We start from the raw sequence: 21,815 nt of genomic DNA on the forward strand, positions 1-21,815 counted from the left end.
CATCATCCCCTTTATGTCTAAATTGTTTCTAATTCCATCTGCCATTACAGATGCAAGGAGATTGTCACAACTAACTATAGATTACTGGTCCATTGTTACCCTCTTCAGACTCTATCCCTATTTGAACAGAGACATTAATTGGGCTCCTTCAGTCCATCTGTGTATTTGATATTAAACAAGGATTGATGAATTGTAGTCAGAGTCCCCACTCTCTGATTTCTCATTGCAACCACAGGCACATTATCTCTGGACCCAGTGACTGATCTCAGCAATTAAACTCCATTTTAAATCCTCTCTACAGTTATATTTAACTACAGACCCACATCCTCCTCTGGTACACCAACGTTTTTACTTCCATCATGATTTTTTGAAACTAAAGGAAATATTTTATATCTCCCCAAAACTTCTTCCTCTGTAACTATTTTCCCCCAGTTCCACCACTCTCACCTCCACTGCTTGCTGACGTGCAAAGCTCACTGAGAATTGTGCCATTTCCCTTCCTTTTGCTGAACTGTGTATATGTTTTCTTTCTTATTATTACTCCCTGGAACATCTTTAATTTATAAACCTCTCCAGCTCTCTCTCTTCCTTTCAGATACTCTGTAAAACCTACCTCTTTCACCAAGCTTTTGGTCACCTAACTTAATATCTCCTAATGTAGCTTGGTGTTAAATTATGTTTGATAACGTTTATGTGAAGTGCCCTGGGATGTTTTACTACATTAAAGACACTACCATAAATGCAAGTTTGTTGTTCTTCTGCTGTTGTCCTGGAACCATTTATTAACAGTGGTGTCCACACATATTTTGTTCTCCCCTGAAAATGTCATAACTAGGAACGTTTTGCTCTGAGTCCTGTGACAACCCAGTCCCGGTCTTTCAGATACTAGATCACTTCTCACCAGCTTCTGTCTTTCCAAAGGTGTTTGGAATGATTTGTAAATTCACAGACACAACACTCAATTCCTGCTCCAGTTTTTTGAAATGTTAATTTTTCTCCGATAGTTTTTCCTGCCCAGTGACTCTCACTATTCCAAAACATCCTTCCTTTCCTCCAGATAAGAACATTTCACTATTTCATAAATCTTCTGTTCTTGCTCCATGAGTTTTATTAATTCTGCTCTCTAGTCTCAGATCTGGATATTTCCCATTTTCCAGTCACATCAGCTGCTGCCCTTCCCACAGCTCCATTTGTTGGTGGATTCAGATTGCAGCCATCCCTTCCCTTCCCCCTGAACTCACTCTCATGTCCCAAGAATGTTCCATCCTGCTCCATCTCTGCAGCTGCACATTGACCTGCCTCATATTTACCTCCTAAAGTGACTGAGTACAAAACAATCTGGAGATCGCCAGCTCGAGGCCTTCTTTTCCTGTCTAGAGCCTTAATCTTAATATTCCCTCGATAAGCATAGTTCTATCTGTGCTACTGGTTCTGACTGTGGATATTTTCCACTCTCTTTTCATTCCCAGAGATTGTCCCACTGTTTCAGGACGTTCTGCACTCTAACCAGGGAGGTAACTTACCATTCGGGACCTGCTCAGGGCTGTAGAAGAGTCTGTCTATTCCCCTGGTTATAGAATGTCCCACCACTATTACTCTCCTATTCCTGTGTCCCACCTGTCTCTCTCCACCGCCCCACACGGGCTGGTATCCTGCTCTGTAGTGTCATATTATTGTTCAGGAAGACCATCCTCTGAGTCACTGTCTCTATCCAGTCCCCAATACAAGGTATCTATTGGACAGTTTCAGTACTCAGGGGCTCTCTCCACCTGTGATTGCGATGCCTGTCTAGATGGTCACTGACTTCCCTCTTTCTACTCAGTCCCTGTCCTGTTCCCTCTTCCTGTGTGAGCTGCAGGTTCTTGCTCAAGATCTGGACCTTCTGTCAGGACAGAAATTATATTTTCAAGTATTTTCTGAACCTGTGTCCATTCTCATTCTTGTTGAAGATGTTGGATCTTCTTTCCTCAATGATCCTTCAGTCATGTTGGTCACCGACTTCCAGATTCTGATGCTCTGTGAAAAATATAATGTTAATAGGCGGGTTAGATGGAAATATTAAAATGAGAATGAGAACGTTGCCTTGTTAAACATGATATCAGTCCCTCCTCCACCATCAGTACAATAGTTGTTAGCTCTGGGATCGAGCATTTCCCGAGTGTTACTATAAACTCTCCACATCACGTGTGACACAGACAGATTCCCAGTGAAATCCAGTGAGTCCTGCTGATCTCCACAATCCAGTTCCAGACAGGCTCCCATTGGCCCACACTCTGCACTGGGAGAGCCCTTTGGTAAGATTTACTCTCACAGTACAGTGAAATACCAGCCTCATTGGGAACACAGGAACAGGAGTAGGCTATTCAGCCCCTCGACCCTATTCTGTCATTCAATAAGATCATGTCTGACCTGTATCCTAACTCCATCCACCCATCATGGCTTCATAGTCACTTAATAAACTTTCCCAGCAAAAATCTATTGATCACGATCTACAATGATTAATTGAGCTAGGATGTTCTGCCTTTTGTGGGAGGGAGTTGTACATTTCCACCACCCTTTGAGAGACAATGTTTTACCTTAGTTCATTCTTGAATGGCCTGACTTTGATTTTCAGGTTATGTTCCCTTGTCCTAGACTCCCAACAAGCAGAAAAAGTTTCTGTCTACTCTCTCAATCCATTTCAAAATCCTAAAAGCCTCAATCAAATCACCCCACAACCTTCTAAATGTTATAAATAAATGGATAAAAAGATATAACCTGTCTAAGGTGCAGTACACCGTTCTGAGCTTGTGAATATTCTGCAGGGAAATATGAAACAGAATTAAATGATCCTTCACTCGGTTTTACACAGTGTGCTAGGAAAGTATTATTTTATTCACAGATTTATATTTCATGTTTTGATTTGTTGCATTTTGATATTGGTGGAGAGGTAGAGCAGAGGATTGTGTTGTCAGCGAACATGTGAAAACTGATAACTCGTCTTTGATAATGTCTAAAAGCGCAGCATGTAGATGAGAAATAGGAGGGGATGAGGAAAGGTCCAGAGGTAATGGTGAGGGGGCAGGTAGAGAAGTCATTAAAAAAGATTCTCTGGCTGTCATTGGATGTAAGTGTGGAAACAAAGTGAGGTCAGTCCCTCTGAGCTGGATAATGGATGAGAGGCAGTGAAGGAGGATGTTGTGCTCGATGGTGTCAGTGACTGCAGAGGTCAAGAAGAATGAGGATGGACAGTTTTTCAGAGTCACAGTCAGAGAAGGTATTATTCCAGTTCAGTACTGTGCAGGAGCAGAAACCCCATTGGAGAGATTTAAATATGAAGTTGTGAGAAAGATGGACAGAGCTTCGTGAGGTGAGAAAACATTGAGAGCAAATTGAGGCTGGAGATGGAGATACACATGTCTAACTCTTCACCTACAGGTCGAACTGAGCGAGTCTCTGATCAAACTATCTCCTCTGAAATACAGTCTTCTCATTTGTGGTTTAATGTTAAACTCAGTTCACTGTTACAGAATATTCCACTCTGGCTGGAAGACTGGAATCTCTCCGTTCCACCACTGGAGTTTGCTTGTTGCAGACTCCAGAATTAGATCAAAGCTTCGGATTCTCTTTGTACAAAACTGCTTCAGAAAATGTGTCATCGTCACTTCCCTTTTTACACAGAATTAACAGCACCGAACCAGGCAATTCGGCCCGATTCTTCCACGTTTATGCTCTACACAAGCCTCCTTCCACCCCTTTTCACAAACCCGATGAGCATAATCTTCGAATCCTTTCTCCCTCAAGTGTGTTCACCTAACTTCCCCTGAAATGTATGTTTTCATTGCAGTGAGAATCTGTAACCTGGAGCCGGCCGTCACATCAAATCTGAACAGTTCGCATGTTCCCCCATTCCACTGACCCAGCCTCGCACCCGCTCACCCAGTCCCACACCCACTGACCCAGTCCCACACCCACTGACCCAGTCCCACACCCACTGACCCAGTCCCACACCCACACACCCAGTCACACACCCACACACCCACACCCACTGACCCAGTCCCACACCCACACCCGCCCACCCAGTCCCACACCCACTGACCCAGTCCCACACCCATACCCACTGACCCAGTCCCACACCCACACCCGCCCACCCAGTCCCACACCCACTGACCCAGTCCCACACCCATACCCACTGACCCAGATATTTAAAAATTCCTTTGGAATCTGCTTCCACCAATATTTCATGTCATACATTCCAGATTTTAACAACCCTTTTTGTTCCATTCCCTCTCTTCATTTACCAATTATTTTAAAACTGTGATCTCTGGTTGCTGACACTTGCCAGAGGAAACAGATTCTCCAGACTCACTCAAACACAATCTCTCTATTTTTAATATCTCTATTCAGTCTGCTGTTAACCTTCCCTGCTCTAAAAAGAACAATTCCAGCTTCTCCAATCTCACCATGTAACTGCAATCCCTCACCCCTGGTATCATACTGGTAAATCTCCTCTCTATCCCCTCCAAAGATTTCCTGAAATGTGGTGCCCAGAATTGTACACAGTACTCCAGCTGATACCTCACCTGTAACCAAGGCAGTAACAAGGACTTCAAACTCGTAAATGGAGGGAAGGGATCAGGTGGGAAAGGTAGGAATACAATAATTATAAATAATAGTTCAAAAGCAAATGAAAGGGAAGAGATTAGAGTAACAGTTAGAAACTGTGATTTATGCACTATAGGTAAAAGGAAAACGAAAAGATGTAAAGAAATTAAATGCGGAGAAAGGAATAAACATGTGATTAAAATATTAGAGCAGAATCACAGGGTGTGTCCAAAATCGAAAATAAATGTTGTTAATAGAAACACACCGAGTATAAAGAACACAATAAATTCGATGCTGAGACAGATCCAGTTGAAATAAGGAAAGGTCATTAAGCTGAAACATTGATGTTGTTTCTCTCCCCACAGACACTGCCAGACCTGCTGACTATTTCCTGCGTTGAACTCAGCCCAGATCAAGGAGGCTTCGAGACGTTTCCGGCCTTCCTGTGCCGCGCAGGCACAGTTACAGCCTTTCCCCGCGCAAACGCGTTGTTACTAGCTTCCGGGAATCCGGGTATTCTCCATGACAGGCGATGCGAGCTGGTCTGAGTAACGGTCAGTAACAGTTACAACAGAGCATAGTATTAATATAGTTATAGTATTAATATAGAGTAAAATAGCATCAATACAGAGAAATATAGTATCAATATAGAGTAAAATAGCATCGATTATAGAGTGATACATTATTAATATTGTTATATTATTAATATAGAGTAAAATAGCATCAATACAGAGAAATATAGTATTAATATAGAGTAAAATAGCATCGATATAGAGTGATACAGTATTAATATAGTTATAGTATTAATATAGAGTAAAATAGCATCATAATAGAGAGATAAAGTATTAATATAGTTATAGTATTAATATAGAGTAAAATAGCATCAATACAGAGAAATATAGTATTAATATAGAGTAAAATAGCATCGATATAGAGTGATACAGTATTAATATAGTTATAGTATTAATATAGAGTAAAATAGCATCGATATAGAGTGATACAGTATTAATATAGTTATAGTATTAATATAGAGTAAAATAGCATCGATATAGAGTGATACAGTATTAATATAGTTATAGTATTAATATAGAGTAAAATAGCATCGATATAGAGTGATACAGTATTAATATAGTTATAGTATTAATATAGAGTAAAATAGCATCGATATAGAGTGATACAGTATTAATAGTTATAGTATTAATATCGAGTAAAATAGCATCGATATAGAGTGATACCGTATTAATAGTTATAGTATTAATATAGAGTAAAATAGCATCGTAATAGAGAGATAAAGTATTAATACAATTATAGTATTAATATAGAGTAAAATAGCATCGATATAGAGTGATATAGTATTAATACAATTATAGTACTAATATAGAGTAAAATAGCATCGATATAGAGTGATATAGTATTAATGTAGTTATAGTATTAATATAGAGTAAAATAGCATCGATATAGAGTGATACAGTATTAATAGTTATAGTATTAATACAGAGTAAAATAGCATCGATATAGAGTGATATAGTATTAATATAGTTATAGTATTAATATCGAGTAAAATAGCATCGATACAGAGATATATAGTATTAATATAGAGTAAAATAGCATCGATATAGAGTGATATAGTATTACATAGAACATAGAACATGGAACAGTACAGCACAGTACAGGCCCTTCGGCCCACGATGTTGTGCCGAACCTTTAACCTACTCTAAGATCAACCTAACTACCTACCCTTCATTCTACTATCATCCATGTACCTATCCAAGAATCGTTTAAATGCCCCTAATGTATCTGCTTCTACTACCACCGCTGGCAGCGCATTCCACGCACCCACCACTCTCTGTGTAAAGAACCTACCTCTGACATCTCCCCGAAACCTTCCTCCATTCACCTTAAAATTATGCCCCCTGGTGATAGCCCTTTCCACCCTTGGACAAAGTCTCTGGCGATCCACTCTATCTATGCCTCTCATCACCTTGTACCCCTCTATCAAGTCACCTCTCATCCTTAAAATAAAAGCAAAATACTGCGGCTGCTGGAAATCTGAAATAAAAACAAGAAATGCTGGAACCACTCAGCAAGTCTGGCAGCATCTGTGGAAAGAGAAGCAGAGTTAACGTTTCGGGTCAGTGACCATTCATCGGAACTGACAAATATTAGAAAAATCACAGGTTATAAGCAAGTGAGGTGGGGGTGGGGCAAGAGATAACAAAGGAGGTCCAGATTGGACCAGGCCACATAGCTGACCAAAAGGTCACGGAGCAAAGGCAAACAATATGTTAATGGTGTGTTGAAAGACAAAGCATTAGTACAGATTAGGTGTAAATACACTGAATATTGAACAGCAGCAAGTGCAAACCTGAAAAAAAACCAGTGGGTAAGCAAACTGAACAAACTAAGATGAAATGAAATAAATGCAAAAAAAAAATGTAAAAAAGAATGTAAAAAAAAAGGAAGAAAAAATAACTAAAAATGACAGTAAAATGGGGGGCTGTCATGCTCTGAAATTATTGAACTCAATGTTCAGTCCGGCAGGCTGTAGTGTGCCTAATCGGTAAATGAGATGCTGTTCCTCGAGCTTGCGTTGATGTTCACTGGAACACTGCAGCAATCCCAGGACAGAGATGTGAGCATGAGAGCAGGGGGGAGTGTTGAAATGGCAAGCAACCGGAAGCTCAGGGTCCTGCTTGCGGACTGAGCGGAGATGTTCCGCAAAGCGGTCACCCAGTCTGTGCTTGGTCTCCCCAATGTAGAGGAGACCACACTGTGAGCAGCGAATACAGTATACTACATTGAAAGAAGTACAAGTAAATCACTGCTTCACCTGAAAGGAGTGTTTGGGGCCTGGGATAGTGAGGAGACAGGAGGTAAATGGGCAGGTATTACACCTCCTGCGATTGCAAGGGAAGGTGCCCTGGGTCGGGGACGAGGTGGTGGGGGTAATGGAGGAGTGGACCAGGGTGTCATGGAGGGAACGATCCCTTCGGAATGCTGACAGGGGAAGGGAGGGGAAGATGCGATTGGTAGTGGCATCACGCTGGAGGTGGCGGAAATGGCGGAGGATGATCCTTTGGATATGGAGGCTGGTGGGGTGAAAAGTGAGGACAAGGGGAACCCTGTCACGGTTCTGGGAGGGAGGGGAAGGGGTGAGGATAGAGGTCGGGGAATGGGTCGGACACGGTTGAGGGCCCTGTCAACCACAGTGGGGGGAAATCCTTGGTTGAGGAAAAAGGAGGTCATATCAGAAGCAGCGTCATGAAAGGTAGCATCATCAGAGCAGATGCGTCGGAGACAGAGAAACTGGGAGAATGGAATGGAGTCCTTACAGGAGGTAGGGTGTGGAGAAGTGTAGTCGAGGTAGCTGTGGGAATCGGTGGGCTTATAATGGATATTAGTAGACAACCTATCCCCAGAGATGGAGACAGAGAAGTCGAGGAAGGGAAGGGAAGTGTCAGAGATGGACCATGTAAAGGTGAGAGAAGGGTGGAAATTGGAAGCAAAGTTGATAAAGTTTTCCAGTTCGGGGCGGGAGCAGGAAACGTCACCGATACAGTCATCAATGTACCGGAAAAAGAGTTGGGGGAGAGGGCCTGAGTAGGACTGGAACAAAGAATGCTCGACATATCCCACAAAAAGACAGGCATAACTAGGACCCATGCGGGTACCGAAAGCGACACCTTTTACTTGAAGGAAGTGCGTGGAGTTGAAGGAGAAGTTGTTCAATGTGAGAACAAGTTCAGCCAGGCGGAGGAGGGTGGTGGTGGATGGGGACTGGTTGGGCCTCTGTTCCAGGAAGAAGCGGAGAGCCCTCAAACCATCCTGGTGGGGGATGGAGGTGTAGTGCGATTGGACGTCCATAGTGAAGAGGAGGCGGTTGGGACCAGGAAACTCGGGCCCCCTCCCCCAACTCTTTTTCCGGTACATTGATGACTGTATCGGTGCCGTTTCCTGCTCCCGCCCCGAACTGGAAAACTTTATCAACTTTGCTTCCAATTTCCACCCTTCTCTCACCTTTACATGGTCCATCTCTGACAGTTCCCTTCCCTTCCTCAACTTCTCTGTCTCCATCTCTGGGGATAGGTTGTCTACTAATATCCATTAGAAGCCCACCGACTCCCACAGCTACCTCGATTACACTTCTTCACACCCTACCTCCTGTAAGGACTCCATTCCAATTCTCCCAGTTTCTCCGTCTCTGACGTATCTGCTCTGATGATGCTACCTTTCATGACGGTGCTTCTGATATGACCTCCTTTTTCCTAAACCGAGGATTTCCCCCCACTGTGGTTGACAGGGCCCTCAACCGTGTCCGACCCATTCCCCGCACCTCTACCCTCACCCCTTCCCCTCCCTCCCAGAACTGTGACAGGGTTCCCCTTGTCCTCACTTTTCACCCCACCAGCCTCCATATCCAAAGGATCATCCTCCGCCATTTCCGCCACCTCCAGCGTGATGCCACTACCAGTCGCATCTTCCCCTGTCAGCATTCCGAAGGGATCATTCCCTCCATGACACCCTGGTCCACTCCTCCATTACCCCCACCACCTCGTCCCCGTCCCAGGGATCCTTCCCCTGCAATCACAGGAGGTGTAATACTTGCCCATTTACCTCCTCTCTCCTCACTATCCCAGGCCCCAAACATTCCTTTCAGGTGAAGCAGTGATTTACTTGTACTTCTTTCAATGTAGTATACTGTCTTCGCTGCTCACAGTGTGGTCTCCTCTAAATTGGGGAGACCAAGTGCAGACTGGGTGACCGCTTTGCGGAACATCTCCGCTCAGTCCGCAAGCAGGACCCTGAGCTTCCGGTTGCTTGCCATTTCAACACTCCCCCCCTGCTCTCATGCTCACATCTCTGTCCTGGGATTGCTGCAGTGTTCCAGTGAACATCAACGCAAGCTCAAGGAACAGCATCTCATTTACCGATTAGGCACACTACAGCCTGCCGGACTGAACATTGAGTTCAATAATTTCAGAGCATGACAGCCCCCCATTTTACTGTCATTTTTAGTTATATTTTCTTCCTTTTTTTTTACATTCTTTTTTACATTTTTTACAATCATTTTTTTGCATTTATTTCATTTCATCTTAGTTTGTTCAGTTTGCTTCCCCACTGGTTTTTTTTCAGGTTTGCACTTGCTGCTGTTCAATATTCAGTGTATTTACAGCTAATCCGTAGTAATGCTTTGTCTTTCAACACACCATTAACATATTGTTTGCCTTTGCTCCGTGACCCTTTGGTCAGCTATGTCGCCTGGTCCAATCTAGACCTCCTTTGTTATCTCTTGCCCCACCCCCACCTCACTTGCTTATAACCTGTGACTTTTCTAATATTTCTCAGTTCCGATGAAGGGTCACTGACCCGAAACGTTAACTCTGCTTCTCTTTCCACAGATGCTGCCAGACCTGCTGAGTGGTTCCAGCATTTCTTGTTTTTATTTCACCTCTCATCCTTCTTCGCTCCAATGAGAAAAGCCCTAGCTCCCTCAATCTTTCTTCGTAGGACATTCCCTCCAGTCCAGGCAGCATCCTGGTAAATCTCTTCTGCACCCTCTCTAAAGCTTCCACATCCTTCATATAATGAGGCGACCAGAACTGAACACAATATTCCAAGTGTGGTCGAACCAGGGCCTTATAGAGCTGCAGCATAACCTCGCGGCTCTTAAACTCATTCCCCCCGTTAATGAAAGCCAACACACCATACGCCTTCTTAACAACCCTATCAACTTGGGTGGCAACTTTGAGCGATCTATGGACATGGACCCCAAGATCCCTCTGTTCCTCCACACTACCAAGAATCCTGTCTTTAAGCCTGTATTCCGCATTCAAGTTCGACCTTCCAAAATGAATCACTTCACACTTTTCCAGGTTGAACTCCATCTGCCACTTCTCAGCCCAGCTCTGCATCCTGTCAATGTCCCGTTGCAACCTACAACAGCCTTCCACACTATCCACAACTCCAGCAACATTCGTGTCATTGGCAAACTTGCTAACCCAGCCTTCCACTTCCTCATCCAAGTCATTTATAAAAATCACAAAGAGCAGATGTCCCAGAACAGATCCTTGTGGAACACCACTGGTCACCGAGCTCCATGCTGAATACTTTCCATCTACTACCACCCTCTGACTTCTATGGGCCAGCCAATTTTGTATCCAGACAGCCAACTTTCCATGAATCCCATGCCTCCTTACTTTCTGAATGAGCCTACCATGGGGAACCTTATCAAACGCCTTGAAAAATCCATATACACCACATCCACTGCTCTTCCTTCATCAATGTGTTTTGTCACATCTTCAAAGAATTCAATAAGGCTTGTGAGACATGACCTGCCCCTGACAAAGCCATGCTGACTGTCTCTAATCAAACCATGCTTTTCCAAATAATCATAAATCCTATCTCTCAGAATCCTCTCCAATAATTTGCCCAAAACCGACGTAAGACTGACTGGTCTATAATTCCCAGGGTTATCCCTATTCCCTTTCTTGAACAAGGGAACAACATTTGCCACGTTCCAATCATCCGGTACTACTCCAGTGGACAGTGAAGACGCAAAGATCATCGCCAAAGGCGCAGCAATCTCTTCCCTCGCTTCCCGTAATATCCTTGGGTATATCCCGTCTGGCCCCGGGGACTTATCTGTCCTCATATCATTCAAAATTTCCAGCACATCCTCCCTCTTAACCTCAGCCTGTTCGAGCATATCAGCCTGTTCCATGCTGTCCTCACAAACGATCAGGTCCCTCTCACTAGTGAATACTGAAGCAAAGTATTCATTTAGGACCTCCCCTACCTCCTCTGACTCCAGGCACAAGTTCCCTCCACTATCCCTGATCGGTCCTACCCTCACTCTGGCCATCCTCTTGTTCCTCACATAAGTGTAGAACGCCTTGGGATTTTCCTTAATCCTACCCGCCAAGCCTTTTTCATATCCGCTTCTAGCTCTCCTAAGTCCATTCTTCAGTTCCTTCCTGGCTCCCTTGTAACCCTCTAGAGCCCTGTCTGATCCTTGCTTCCTCACCCTTAAGTAAGCTTCCTTCTTCCTCTTGACTAGCTGTTCCACATCTCTTGTCAATCAAGGTTCCTTCACCCTACCATCCCTTCCCTGCCTCATCGGGACAAACCTATCCAGCAGTCGCAGCAAGTTCCCAATTTATGCTCTCCAGTTCCTGCCTAGTAGCATTGTAATTCCCCCTCCCCCAATTAAACATTTTCCCATCCTGTCTGCTCCTGTCCCTCTCCATGACTATAGTAAAGGTCAGGGAGTTGTGATCACTATCACCGAAATGCTCTCCCACCGAGAGATCTGCCACCTGGCCTGGTTCGTTGCCAAGCACCAAGTCCGACATAGTCTCCCCTCTAGTCGGCCTATCTACAAATTGAGTCAGGAAACCTTCCTGGACACACCTGACAAAAACTGCTCCATCCAAAGTATTTGCACTAAGAAGATTCCAATCAATATTAGGGAAGTTGAAGTCACCCATGACAACAACCCTGTTCCCTCTGCACCTTTCCAAAATCTGCCTCCCAATCTGTTCCTCCATGCGTCTGTTGCTATTGGGGGGTCTATAGAAAACTCCCAACAAAGTGACTGCTCCTTTCCTGTTTCTGACTTCCACCCATAATGACTCAGTAGACAAACCCTCCTCGACGACCTCCCTTTCTGCAGCTGTGATACTATCCCTGACTAACAATGCCACTCCCCCACCTCTTTTACCTCCCTCCCTATTCCTTTTGAAACATCTAAACCCCGGAACATCCAACATCCATTCCTGCCCCAGTGATATCCACGTCTCCGTAATGGCCACAACATCGTAGCTCCAAGTACTGATCCATGTTCTAAGTTCATCACCCTTATTCCTGACACTTCTTGCGTTAAAATAGACACACTTCAACCCATCATACTGGCTGCAACTTTGCCCTGTCAACTGTCTAACCTTCCTCACAGACTCTCTGCACTCTGTATTTGCCTGTTCAACAGCTACCCCATCCACTGATCCGTAGCTCCGATTCCCATCCCCCTGCCAAACTAGTCTAAACCCTCCCGATGGGTTCGAGCAAACCTCCCGCCCAGGATATTGGTGCCCCTCCAGTTCATATGCAACCCGTCCTTCTTGTACAGGTCCCACCTTCCCCAGAAGATATCCCAATGATCTAGATATCTGAATCCCTCCCTCCTGCACCAGTTCTGTAGCCACATGTTCAGCTGCACTCACTCCCTGTTTCTGGCCTCACTAGCACAATATAGAGTAAAATAGCATCGATATAGAGTGATATAGTATTAATATAGTTATAGCCATGTGAGCCGCATGGAAGATGGCAGGATCCCCAAAGACACATTGTACAGCGAGCTCGCCACTGGTATCAGACCCATCAGACCCGTCCATGTCTCCGCTTTAAAGGCGTCTGCAAATGCGACATGAAATCCTGTGACATTGGTCACAAGTCGTGGGAGTCAGTTGCCAGCGTCTGCCAGAGCTGGCGGGCAGCCATAAAGGCGGGGCTAAAGTGTGGCGAGTCGAAGAGACTTAGTGGTTGGCAGGAAAAAAGGCAGAGGCGCAAGGGGAGAGCCAACTGTGTAACAGCCCCGACAAACAAATTTCTCTGCAGCACCTGTGGAAGAGCCTGTCACTCTAGAATTGGCCTTTATAGCCACTCCAGGCGCTGCTTCACAAACCACTGACCACCTCCAGGCGCTTACCCATTGTCTCTCGTGATAAGGAGGCCAAAGAATAATTAATATAGAGTAAAATAGCATCGATACAGAGATATACCGTATTAATATACTGTAAAATAGCATCGATATAGAGTGATATAGTATTAATACAGGTTATAGTATTAATATAGAGTAAAATAGCATCGATACAGAGATATATAGTATTTATATAGTTATAGTATTAATATAGAGTAAAATAGCATCGATATAGAGTGATACAATATTAATATAGTTATAGTATTAATATAGAGTAAAATAGCATCGATATAGAGTGATACAATATTAATATAGTTATAGTATTAATATAGAGTACAATTGCATCGATATAGAGTGATACAATATTAATATAGTTATCGTATTAATATAGAGTAAAATTGCATCGATATAGAGTGATACAATATTAATATAGTTATAGTATTAATATAGAGTAAAATAGCATCGATATAGAGTGATACAATATTAATATAGTTATAGTATTAATATAGAGTAAAATAGCATCGATATAGAGTGATACAATATTAATATAGAGTAAAATTGCATTGATATAGAGTGATACAATATTAATACAGTTATAGCATTAATATAGAGTAAAATTGCATCGATATAGTGATACAATATTAATACAGTTATAGCATTAATATAGAGTAAATTTGCATCGATATAGAGTGATACAATATTAATACAGTTATAGTATTAATATAGAGTAAAATTGCATCGATATAGAGTGATACATTATTAATATAGTTATTGTATTAATATAGAGTAAAATTGCATCGATATAGAGTGATACAATATTAATATAGTTATAGTATTAATATAGAGTAAAATTGCATCGATATAGAGTGATACATTATAAATATAGTTATTGTATTAATATAGAGTAAAATTGCATCGATATAGAGTGATACAATATTAATATAGTTATAGTATTAATATAGAGTAAAATAACATCGATATAGAGTGATACAATATTAATATAGTTATAGTATTAATATAGAGTAAAATAGCATCGATATAGAGTGATACAATATTAATATAGTTATCGTATTAATATAGAGTAAAATTGCATCGATATAGAGTGATACAATATTAATATAGTTATAGTATTAATATGGAGTAAAATTGCATCGAGAAAGAGTGATACAATATTAATATAGTTATAGTATTAATATAGAGTAAAATAGCATCGATATAGAGTGATACAATATTAATATAGTTATAGTATTAATATAGAGTAAAATAGCATCGATATAGAGTGATACAATATTAATATAGAGTAAAATTGCATCGATATAGAGTGATACAATATTAATACAGTTATAGCATTAATATAGAGTAAAATTGCATCGATATAGTGATACAATATTAATACAGTTATAGCATTAATATAGAGTAAATTTGCATCGATATAGAGTGATACATTATTAATATAGTTATTGTATTAATATAGAGTAAAATTGCATCGATATAGAGTGATACAATATTAATATAGTTATAGTATTAATATAGAGTAAAATAACATCGATATAGAGTGATACAATATTAATATAGTTATAGTATTAATATAGAGTAAAATTGCATCGATATAGAGTGATACAATATTAATATAGTTACAGTATTAATATAGAGTAAAATTGCATCGATATAGAGTGATACAATATTAATATAGTTATAGTATTAATATAGAGTAAAATTGCATCGATATAGAGTGATACAATATTAATATAGTTATAGTATTAATATAGAGTAAAATTGCATCGATAAAGAGTGATACAATATTAATATAGTTATAGTATTTATATAGAGTAAAATAGCATCGATATGGAGTGATACAATATTGATATAGTTATAGTATTAATATAGAGTAAAATTGCATCGATATAGTAATACAATATTAATATAGTTATAGTATTAATATAGAGTAAAATTGCATCGATATAGTGATACAATATTAATATAGTTATAGTATTAATATAGAGTAAAATTGCATTGATATAGAGTGATACAATATTAATATAGTTATAGTATTAATATAGAGTAAAATTGCATCGATATAGAGTGATACAATATTAATATAGTTATAGTATTAATATAGAGTAAAATTGCATCGATATAGAGTGATACAATATTAATATAGTTATAGTATTAATATAGAGTAAAATTGCATCGATATAGAGTGATACAATATTAATATAGTTATAGTATTAATATAGAGTAAAATTGCATCGATATAGAGTGATACAATATTAATATAGTTATAGTATTAATATAGAGTAAAATTGCATCGATAAAGAGTGATACAATATTAATATAGTTATAGTATTAATATAGAGTAAAATTGCATCGATATAGAGTGATACAATATTGATATAGTTATAGTATTAATATAGAGTAAAATTGCATCGATATAGTAATACAATATTAATATAGTTATAGTATTAATATAGAGTAAAATTGCATCGATATAGTGATACAATATTAATATAGTTATAGTATTAATATAGAGTAAAATTGCATTGATATAGAGTGATACAATATTAATATAGTTATAGTATTAATATAGAGTAAAATAGCATCGATACAGAGATATATAGTATTTATATAGTTATAGTATTAATATAGAGTAAAATAGCATCGATATAGAGTGATACAATATTAATATAGTTATAGTATTAATATAGAGTAAAATAGCATCGATATAGAGTGATACAATATTAATATAGTTATAGTATTAATATAGAGTACAATTGCATCGATATAGAGTGATACAATATTAATATAGTTATCGTATTAATATAGAGTAAAATTGCATCGATATAGAGTGATACAATATTAATATAGTTATAGTATTAATATAGAGTAAAATAGCATCGATATAGAGTGATACAATATTAATATAGTTATAGTATTAATATAGAGTAAAATAGCATCGATATAGAGTGATACAATATTAATATAGAGTAAAATTGCATTGATATAGAGTGATACAATATTAATACAGTTATAGCATTAATATAGAGTAAAATTGCATCGATATAGTGATACAATATTAATACAGTTATAGCATTAATATAGAGTAAATTTGCATCGATATAGAGTGATACAATATTAATACAGTTATAGTATTAATATAGAGTAAAATTGCATCGATATAGAGTGATACATTATTAATATAGTTATTGTATTAATATAGAGTAAAATTGCATCGATATAGAGTGATACAATATTAATATAGTTATAGTATTAATATAGAGTAAAATTGCATCGATATAGAGTGATACATTATTAATATAGTTATTGTATTAATATAGAGTAAAATTGCATCGATATAGAGTGATACAATATTAATATAGTTATAGTATTAATATAGAGTAAAATAACATCGATATAGAGTGATACAATATTAATATAGTTATAGTATTAATATAGAGTAAAATAGCATCGATATAGAGTGATACAATATTAATATAGTTATAGTATTAATATAGAGTAAAATTGCATCGATATAGAGTGATACAATATTAATATAGTTATAGTATTAATATGGAGTAAAATTGCATCGATATAGAGTGATACAATATTAATATAGTTATAGTATTAATATAGAGTAAAATAGCATCGATATAGAGTGATACAATATTAATATAGTTATAGTATTAATATAGAGTAAAATAGCATCGATATAGAGTGATACAATATTAATATAGAGTAAAATTGCATCGATATAGAGTGATACAATATTAATACAGTTATAGCATTAATATAGAGTAAAATTGCATCGATATAGTGATACAATATTAATACAGTTATAGCATTAATATAGAGTAAATTTGCATCGATATAGAGTGATACATTATTAATATAGTTATTGTATTAATATAGAGTAAAATTGCATCGATATAGAGTGATACAATATTAATATAGTTATAGTATTAATATAGAGTAAAATAACATCGATATAGAGTGATACAATATTAATATAGTTATAGTATTAATATAGAGTAAAATTGCATCGATATAGAGTGATACAATATTAATATAGTTACAGTATTAATATAGAGTAAAATTGCATCGATATAGAGTGATACAATATTAATATAGTTATAGTATTAATATAGAGTAAAATTGCATCGATATAGAGTGATACAATATTAATATAGTTATAGTATTAATATAGAGTAAAATTGCATCGATAAAGAGTGATACAATATTAATATAGTTATAGTATTAATATAGAGTAAAATAGCATCGATATAGAGTGATACAATATTGATATAGTTATAGTATTAATATAGAGTAAAATTGCATCGATATAGTAATACAATATTAATATAGTTATAGTATTAATATAGAGTAAAATTGCATCGATATAGTGATACAATATTAATATAGTTATAGTATTAATATAGAGTAAAATTGCATTGATATAGAGTGATACAATATTAATATAGTTATAGTATTAATATAGAGTAAAATTGCATCGATATAGAGTGATACAATATTAATATAGTTATAGTATTAATATAGAGTAAAATTGCATCGATATAGAGTGATACAATATTAATATAGTTATCGTATTAATATAGAGTAAAATTGCATCGATATAGAGTGATACAATATTAATATAGTTATCGCATTAATATAGAGTAAAATAGCATCAATATAGAGTGATACAATATTAATATAGTTATAGTATTAATATAGAGTAAAATTGCATCGATATAGAGTGATACAATATTAATATAGTTATCGTATTAATATAGAGTAAAATTGCATCGATATAGAGTGATACAATATTAATATAGTTATCGTAATAATATAGAGTAAAATTGCATCGATATAGAGTGATACAATATTAATATAGTTATCGTATTAATATAGAGTAAAATTGCATCGATATAGAGTGATACAATATTAATATAGAGTAAAATTGCATCGATATAGAGTGATACAATATTAATACAGTTATAGCATTAATATAGAGTGATACAATATTAATACAGTTATAGCATTAATATAGAGTAAAATTGCATCGATATAGAGTGATACAATATTAATATAGTTATAGTATTAATATAGAGTAAAATTGCATTGATATGATGTGATACAATATTAATACAGTTATAGCATTAATATAGAGTAAAATTGCATCGATATAGAGTGATACAATATTAATATAGTTATAGTATTAATATGGAGTAAAATAGCATCAATATGGAGAGATATGGTATTAATATAGTTATAGTATTAATATCGAGTAAAATTGCATCGATATAGAGAGATATAGTATTAATATAGTTATAGTATTAATATAGAGTAAAATAGCATCGATATAGATTTATATCGTATTAATGTAGTTATAATATTAATATAGAATAAAATATCATTGAGATAGAGAGCTATAGTATTGATGTAGTTATGGTGTTGATGTCGAGTAAAATCGCATTGATTTAGAGTGTTATAGTATTTATGTAGTTATAATATTAATATCGAGTAAACTAGCAGTGATATAGTATTAATATAGTTATAGTATTAATATCGAGTAAAATTGCATCGATATAGAGTTATATAGTATTAATGTAGTTATAATATTAATATCGAGTAAAATAGCATCGAGATAGAGAGATATAGTATTAATGTAGTTCGTTCTTCTTTGGCTTCCTTATTTCGAGAGACAATGGATAAGCGCCTGGAGGTGGTCAGTGGTTTGTGAAGCAGCGCCTGGAGTGGCTATCAAGGCCAATTCTAGAGTGACAGGCTCTTCCACAGGTGCTGCAGTGAAATTTGTTTGTCGGGTCTGTTACACAGTTGGCTCTCCCCTTGCGCCTCTGTCTATTTTCCTGCCAACTCCTAAGTCTTTTCGACTCGCCACACTTTAGCCCCGTCTTTATGGCTGCCCGCCAGCTCTGGCGAACACTGGCAACTGACTCCCACGACTTGTGATCAATGTCACAGGATTTCATGTCGCGTTTGCAGACGTCTTTAAAGCGGAGACATGGACGGCCGGTGGGTCTGATACCAGTGGCGAGCTCGCTGTACGATGTGTCTTTGGGGATCCTGCCATCTTCCATGCGGCTCACATGGCCAAGCCAGCTCAAGCGTCGCTGACTCAGTAGTGTGTATAAGCTGGGGATGTTGGCCGCCTCGAGGACTTCTGTGTTGGAGATACGGTCCTGCCACCTGATGCCAAGTATTCTCCAGAGGCAGCGAAGATGGAATGAATTGAGACGTCGCTCTTGGCTGACATACATTGTCCAGGCCTCACTGCCATAGAGCAAGGTACTGAGGACACAGGCCTGATACACACGGACTTTTGTGTTCCGTGTCAGTGCGCCATTTTCCCACACTCTCTTGGCCAGTCTGGGCATAGCAGTGGAAGCCTTTCCCATGCACTTGTTGATTTCTGCATTTAGAGACAGGTTACTGGTGATAGTTGAGCCTAGGTAGGTGAACTCTTGAACCACTTCCAGAGCGTGGTCGCCAATATTGATGGATGGAGCATTTCTGACGTCCTGCCCCATGATGTTTGTTTTCTTGAGGCTGATGGTTAGGCCAAATTCATTGCAGGCAGCCGCAAACCTGTCGATGAGACTCTGCAGGCACTCTTCAGTGTGAGATGTTAAAGCAGCATCGTCAGCAAAGAGGAGTTCCCCGATGAGGACTTTCCGTACTTTGGACTTCGCTCTTCGACGGGCAAGGTTGAACAACCTGCCCCCTGATCTTGTGTGGAGGAAAATTCCTTCTTCAGAGGACTTGAACGCATGTGAAAGCAGCAGGGAGAAGAAAATCCCAAAAAGTGTGGGTGCGAGAACACAGCCCTGTTTCACGCCACTCAGGATAGGAAAGGGCTCTGATGAGGAGCCACCATGTTGAATTGTGAATTGAATTAATGTAGTTATAATATTAATATCAAGTAAAATAGCATCGATATAGAATGATGTAGTATTAATGTAGTTATAATATTAATAACAAGTAAAATAGCATCGATATAGAGTGATATAGTATTAATGTAGTTATAATATTAATATAGAGTAAAATAGCATCGATATAGAGAGATATAGTATTAATATAGTTATAGTATTAATATAGAGTAAAATAGCATCGATCTAGAGTTATATAGTATTAATGTCGTTATCATATAAATCTAGAGTACAATAGCATCGATATAGAGAGATATAGTATTAATACAATTATAGTATTAATATAGAGTAAAATAGCATCGATATAGAATGATGTAGTATTAATGTAGTTATAATATTAATAACAAGTAAAATAGCATCGATATAGAGAGATATAGTATTAATGCAGTTATGGTGTTAATGTTGAGTAAAATAGCATTGATATAGAGTGATATAGTATTAATGTAGTTATAATATTAATATAGAGTAAAATAGCATCGATATAGAGAGATATAGTATTAATGTAGTTATAATATTAATATAGAGTAAAATAGCATCGATATAGAATTAATGAAATTATAATAATATAGAGTAAAATAGCATCGATATAGAGTGATATAGTATGAATATAGTTATAGTGTTCATACAAATTGATAGGTAAATTGCCCCTAGAGTAGGTAGGTGGTAGGTGAATTGTGGGGATGTGGTAGAGAATATAGGATTAATGTAGGATTAGTATAAATGGGTGGTTGTTGGTCAGCACAGACTCAGTGGGCCGAAGGGCCTGTTTCAGTGCTGTGTATCTCTATGTATCTATGTATAGAGTAAAATAACATCGATATAGAGTGATACAGTATGAATATAGTTATAGTGTTAATGTACAGTGTTAATACAGGGTTTAATATACAGTGTTAATACAGGGTTTGATCTGGTTGGGTTAATCTGCAGTTGGTAGAGAAGATGGAGAATTTCTGGCTCCACTCATGAAAACGTGGAAATAACAAAATAAAGAAACGGACAGATCTCAACCAAAAGCTGGGTTTAACTAATCACACTTATTTCCCATTGTTACATTTGTTTCTCAGTTTAACACTTACTATTGGTTTTAATATTTGATCAAATGTAAACTGGTGATAAAATTATAACAAGATGATTAAAAGTAATTATTTTCCTTTGTCAGAATAAAGGTTTCTCAATCGTCAGCCCTTTAAACTCTAACTGGAGTTTTATTCCAGGAATCCAGATGTTCCTACAGCTGGACTCCTGAAATGTATATTGTAATAGTCACATTCCTTGACTTCTGAAATGTCAGGTGTTTTTGCATTGAATTCAGTATGTTTGCAGCAATTTAAATGGTGACTGCTAACAATTCCAGGGTTAGATGGACCCACTGTGATCAGACAGTGTGTAACCCGGGGAGGATGGACCCAATGAGATCAGACAGTGTGTAACCCGGGGAGGATGGACCCAGTGTGATCAGACAGTGTATAACCCGGGGAGGATGGAGCCAGTGAGATCAGACAGTGTGTAACCCAGGGAGGATAGACCCAGTGAGATCAGACAGTGTGTACCCGGGAAGGATGGACCCGGTGAGATCAGACAGTGTGTAACCC

General features: G+C 38.0%; 2 protein-coding genes across 5 annotated transcripts in view; both read left to right on the plus strand.

Annotated features, from left to right (window-relative positions):
* The window catches only part of LOC137385146 (protein NLRC3-like), a 43,714-nt gene extending 39,130 nt beyond the window's left edge, over window positions 1-4,584 (plus strand). For all 4 annotated transcript variants that reach the window (XM_068060069.1, XM_068060068.1, XM_068060070.1 and 1 more), the window contains one exon: window positions 4,508-4,584. In XM_068060069.1, coding sequence (XP_067916170.1) covers window positions 4,508-4,568 — 61 coding nt within the window. In that variant the 3' untranslated portion in view covers window positions 4,569-4,584. The remainder of the gene's footprint in view (window positions 1-4,507) is intronic.
* A 379-nt stretch (window positions 4,585-4,963) lies between these two features.
* Window positions 4,964-21,815, plus strand: part of LOC137385145 (NACHT, LRR and PYD domains-containing protein 3-like) — a 106,702-nt gene continuing 89,850 nt past the window's right edge. The window contains exon 1 of the mRNA XM_068060063.1: window positions 4,964-5,138. The gene's annotated coding sequence lies outside the window, so the exon portion shown is untranslated. The remainder of the gene's footprint in view (window positions 5,139-21,815) is intronic.

This window comes from Heterodontus francisci, chromosome 28 (assembly GCF_036365525.1).
Source record: "Heterodontus francisci isolate sHetFra1 chromosome 28, sHetFra1.hap1, whole genome shotgun sequence".
Taxonomy (NCBI): Eukaryota; Metazoa; Chordata; class Chondrichthyes; order Heterodontiformes; family Heterodontidae; genus Heterodontus; species Heterodontus francisci.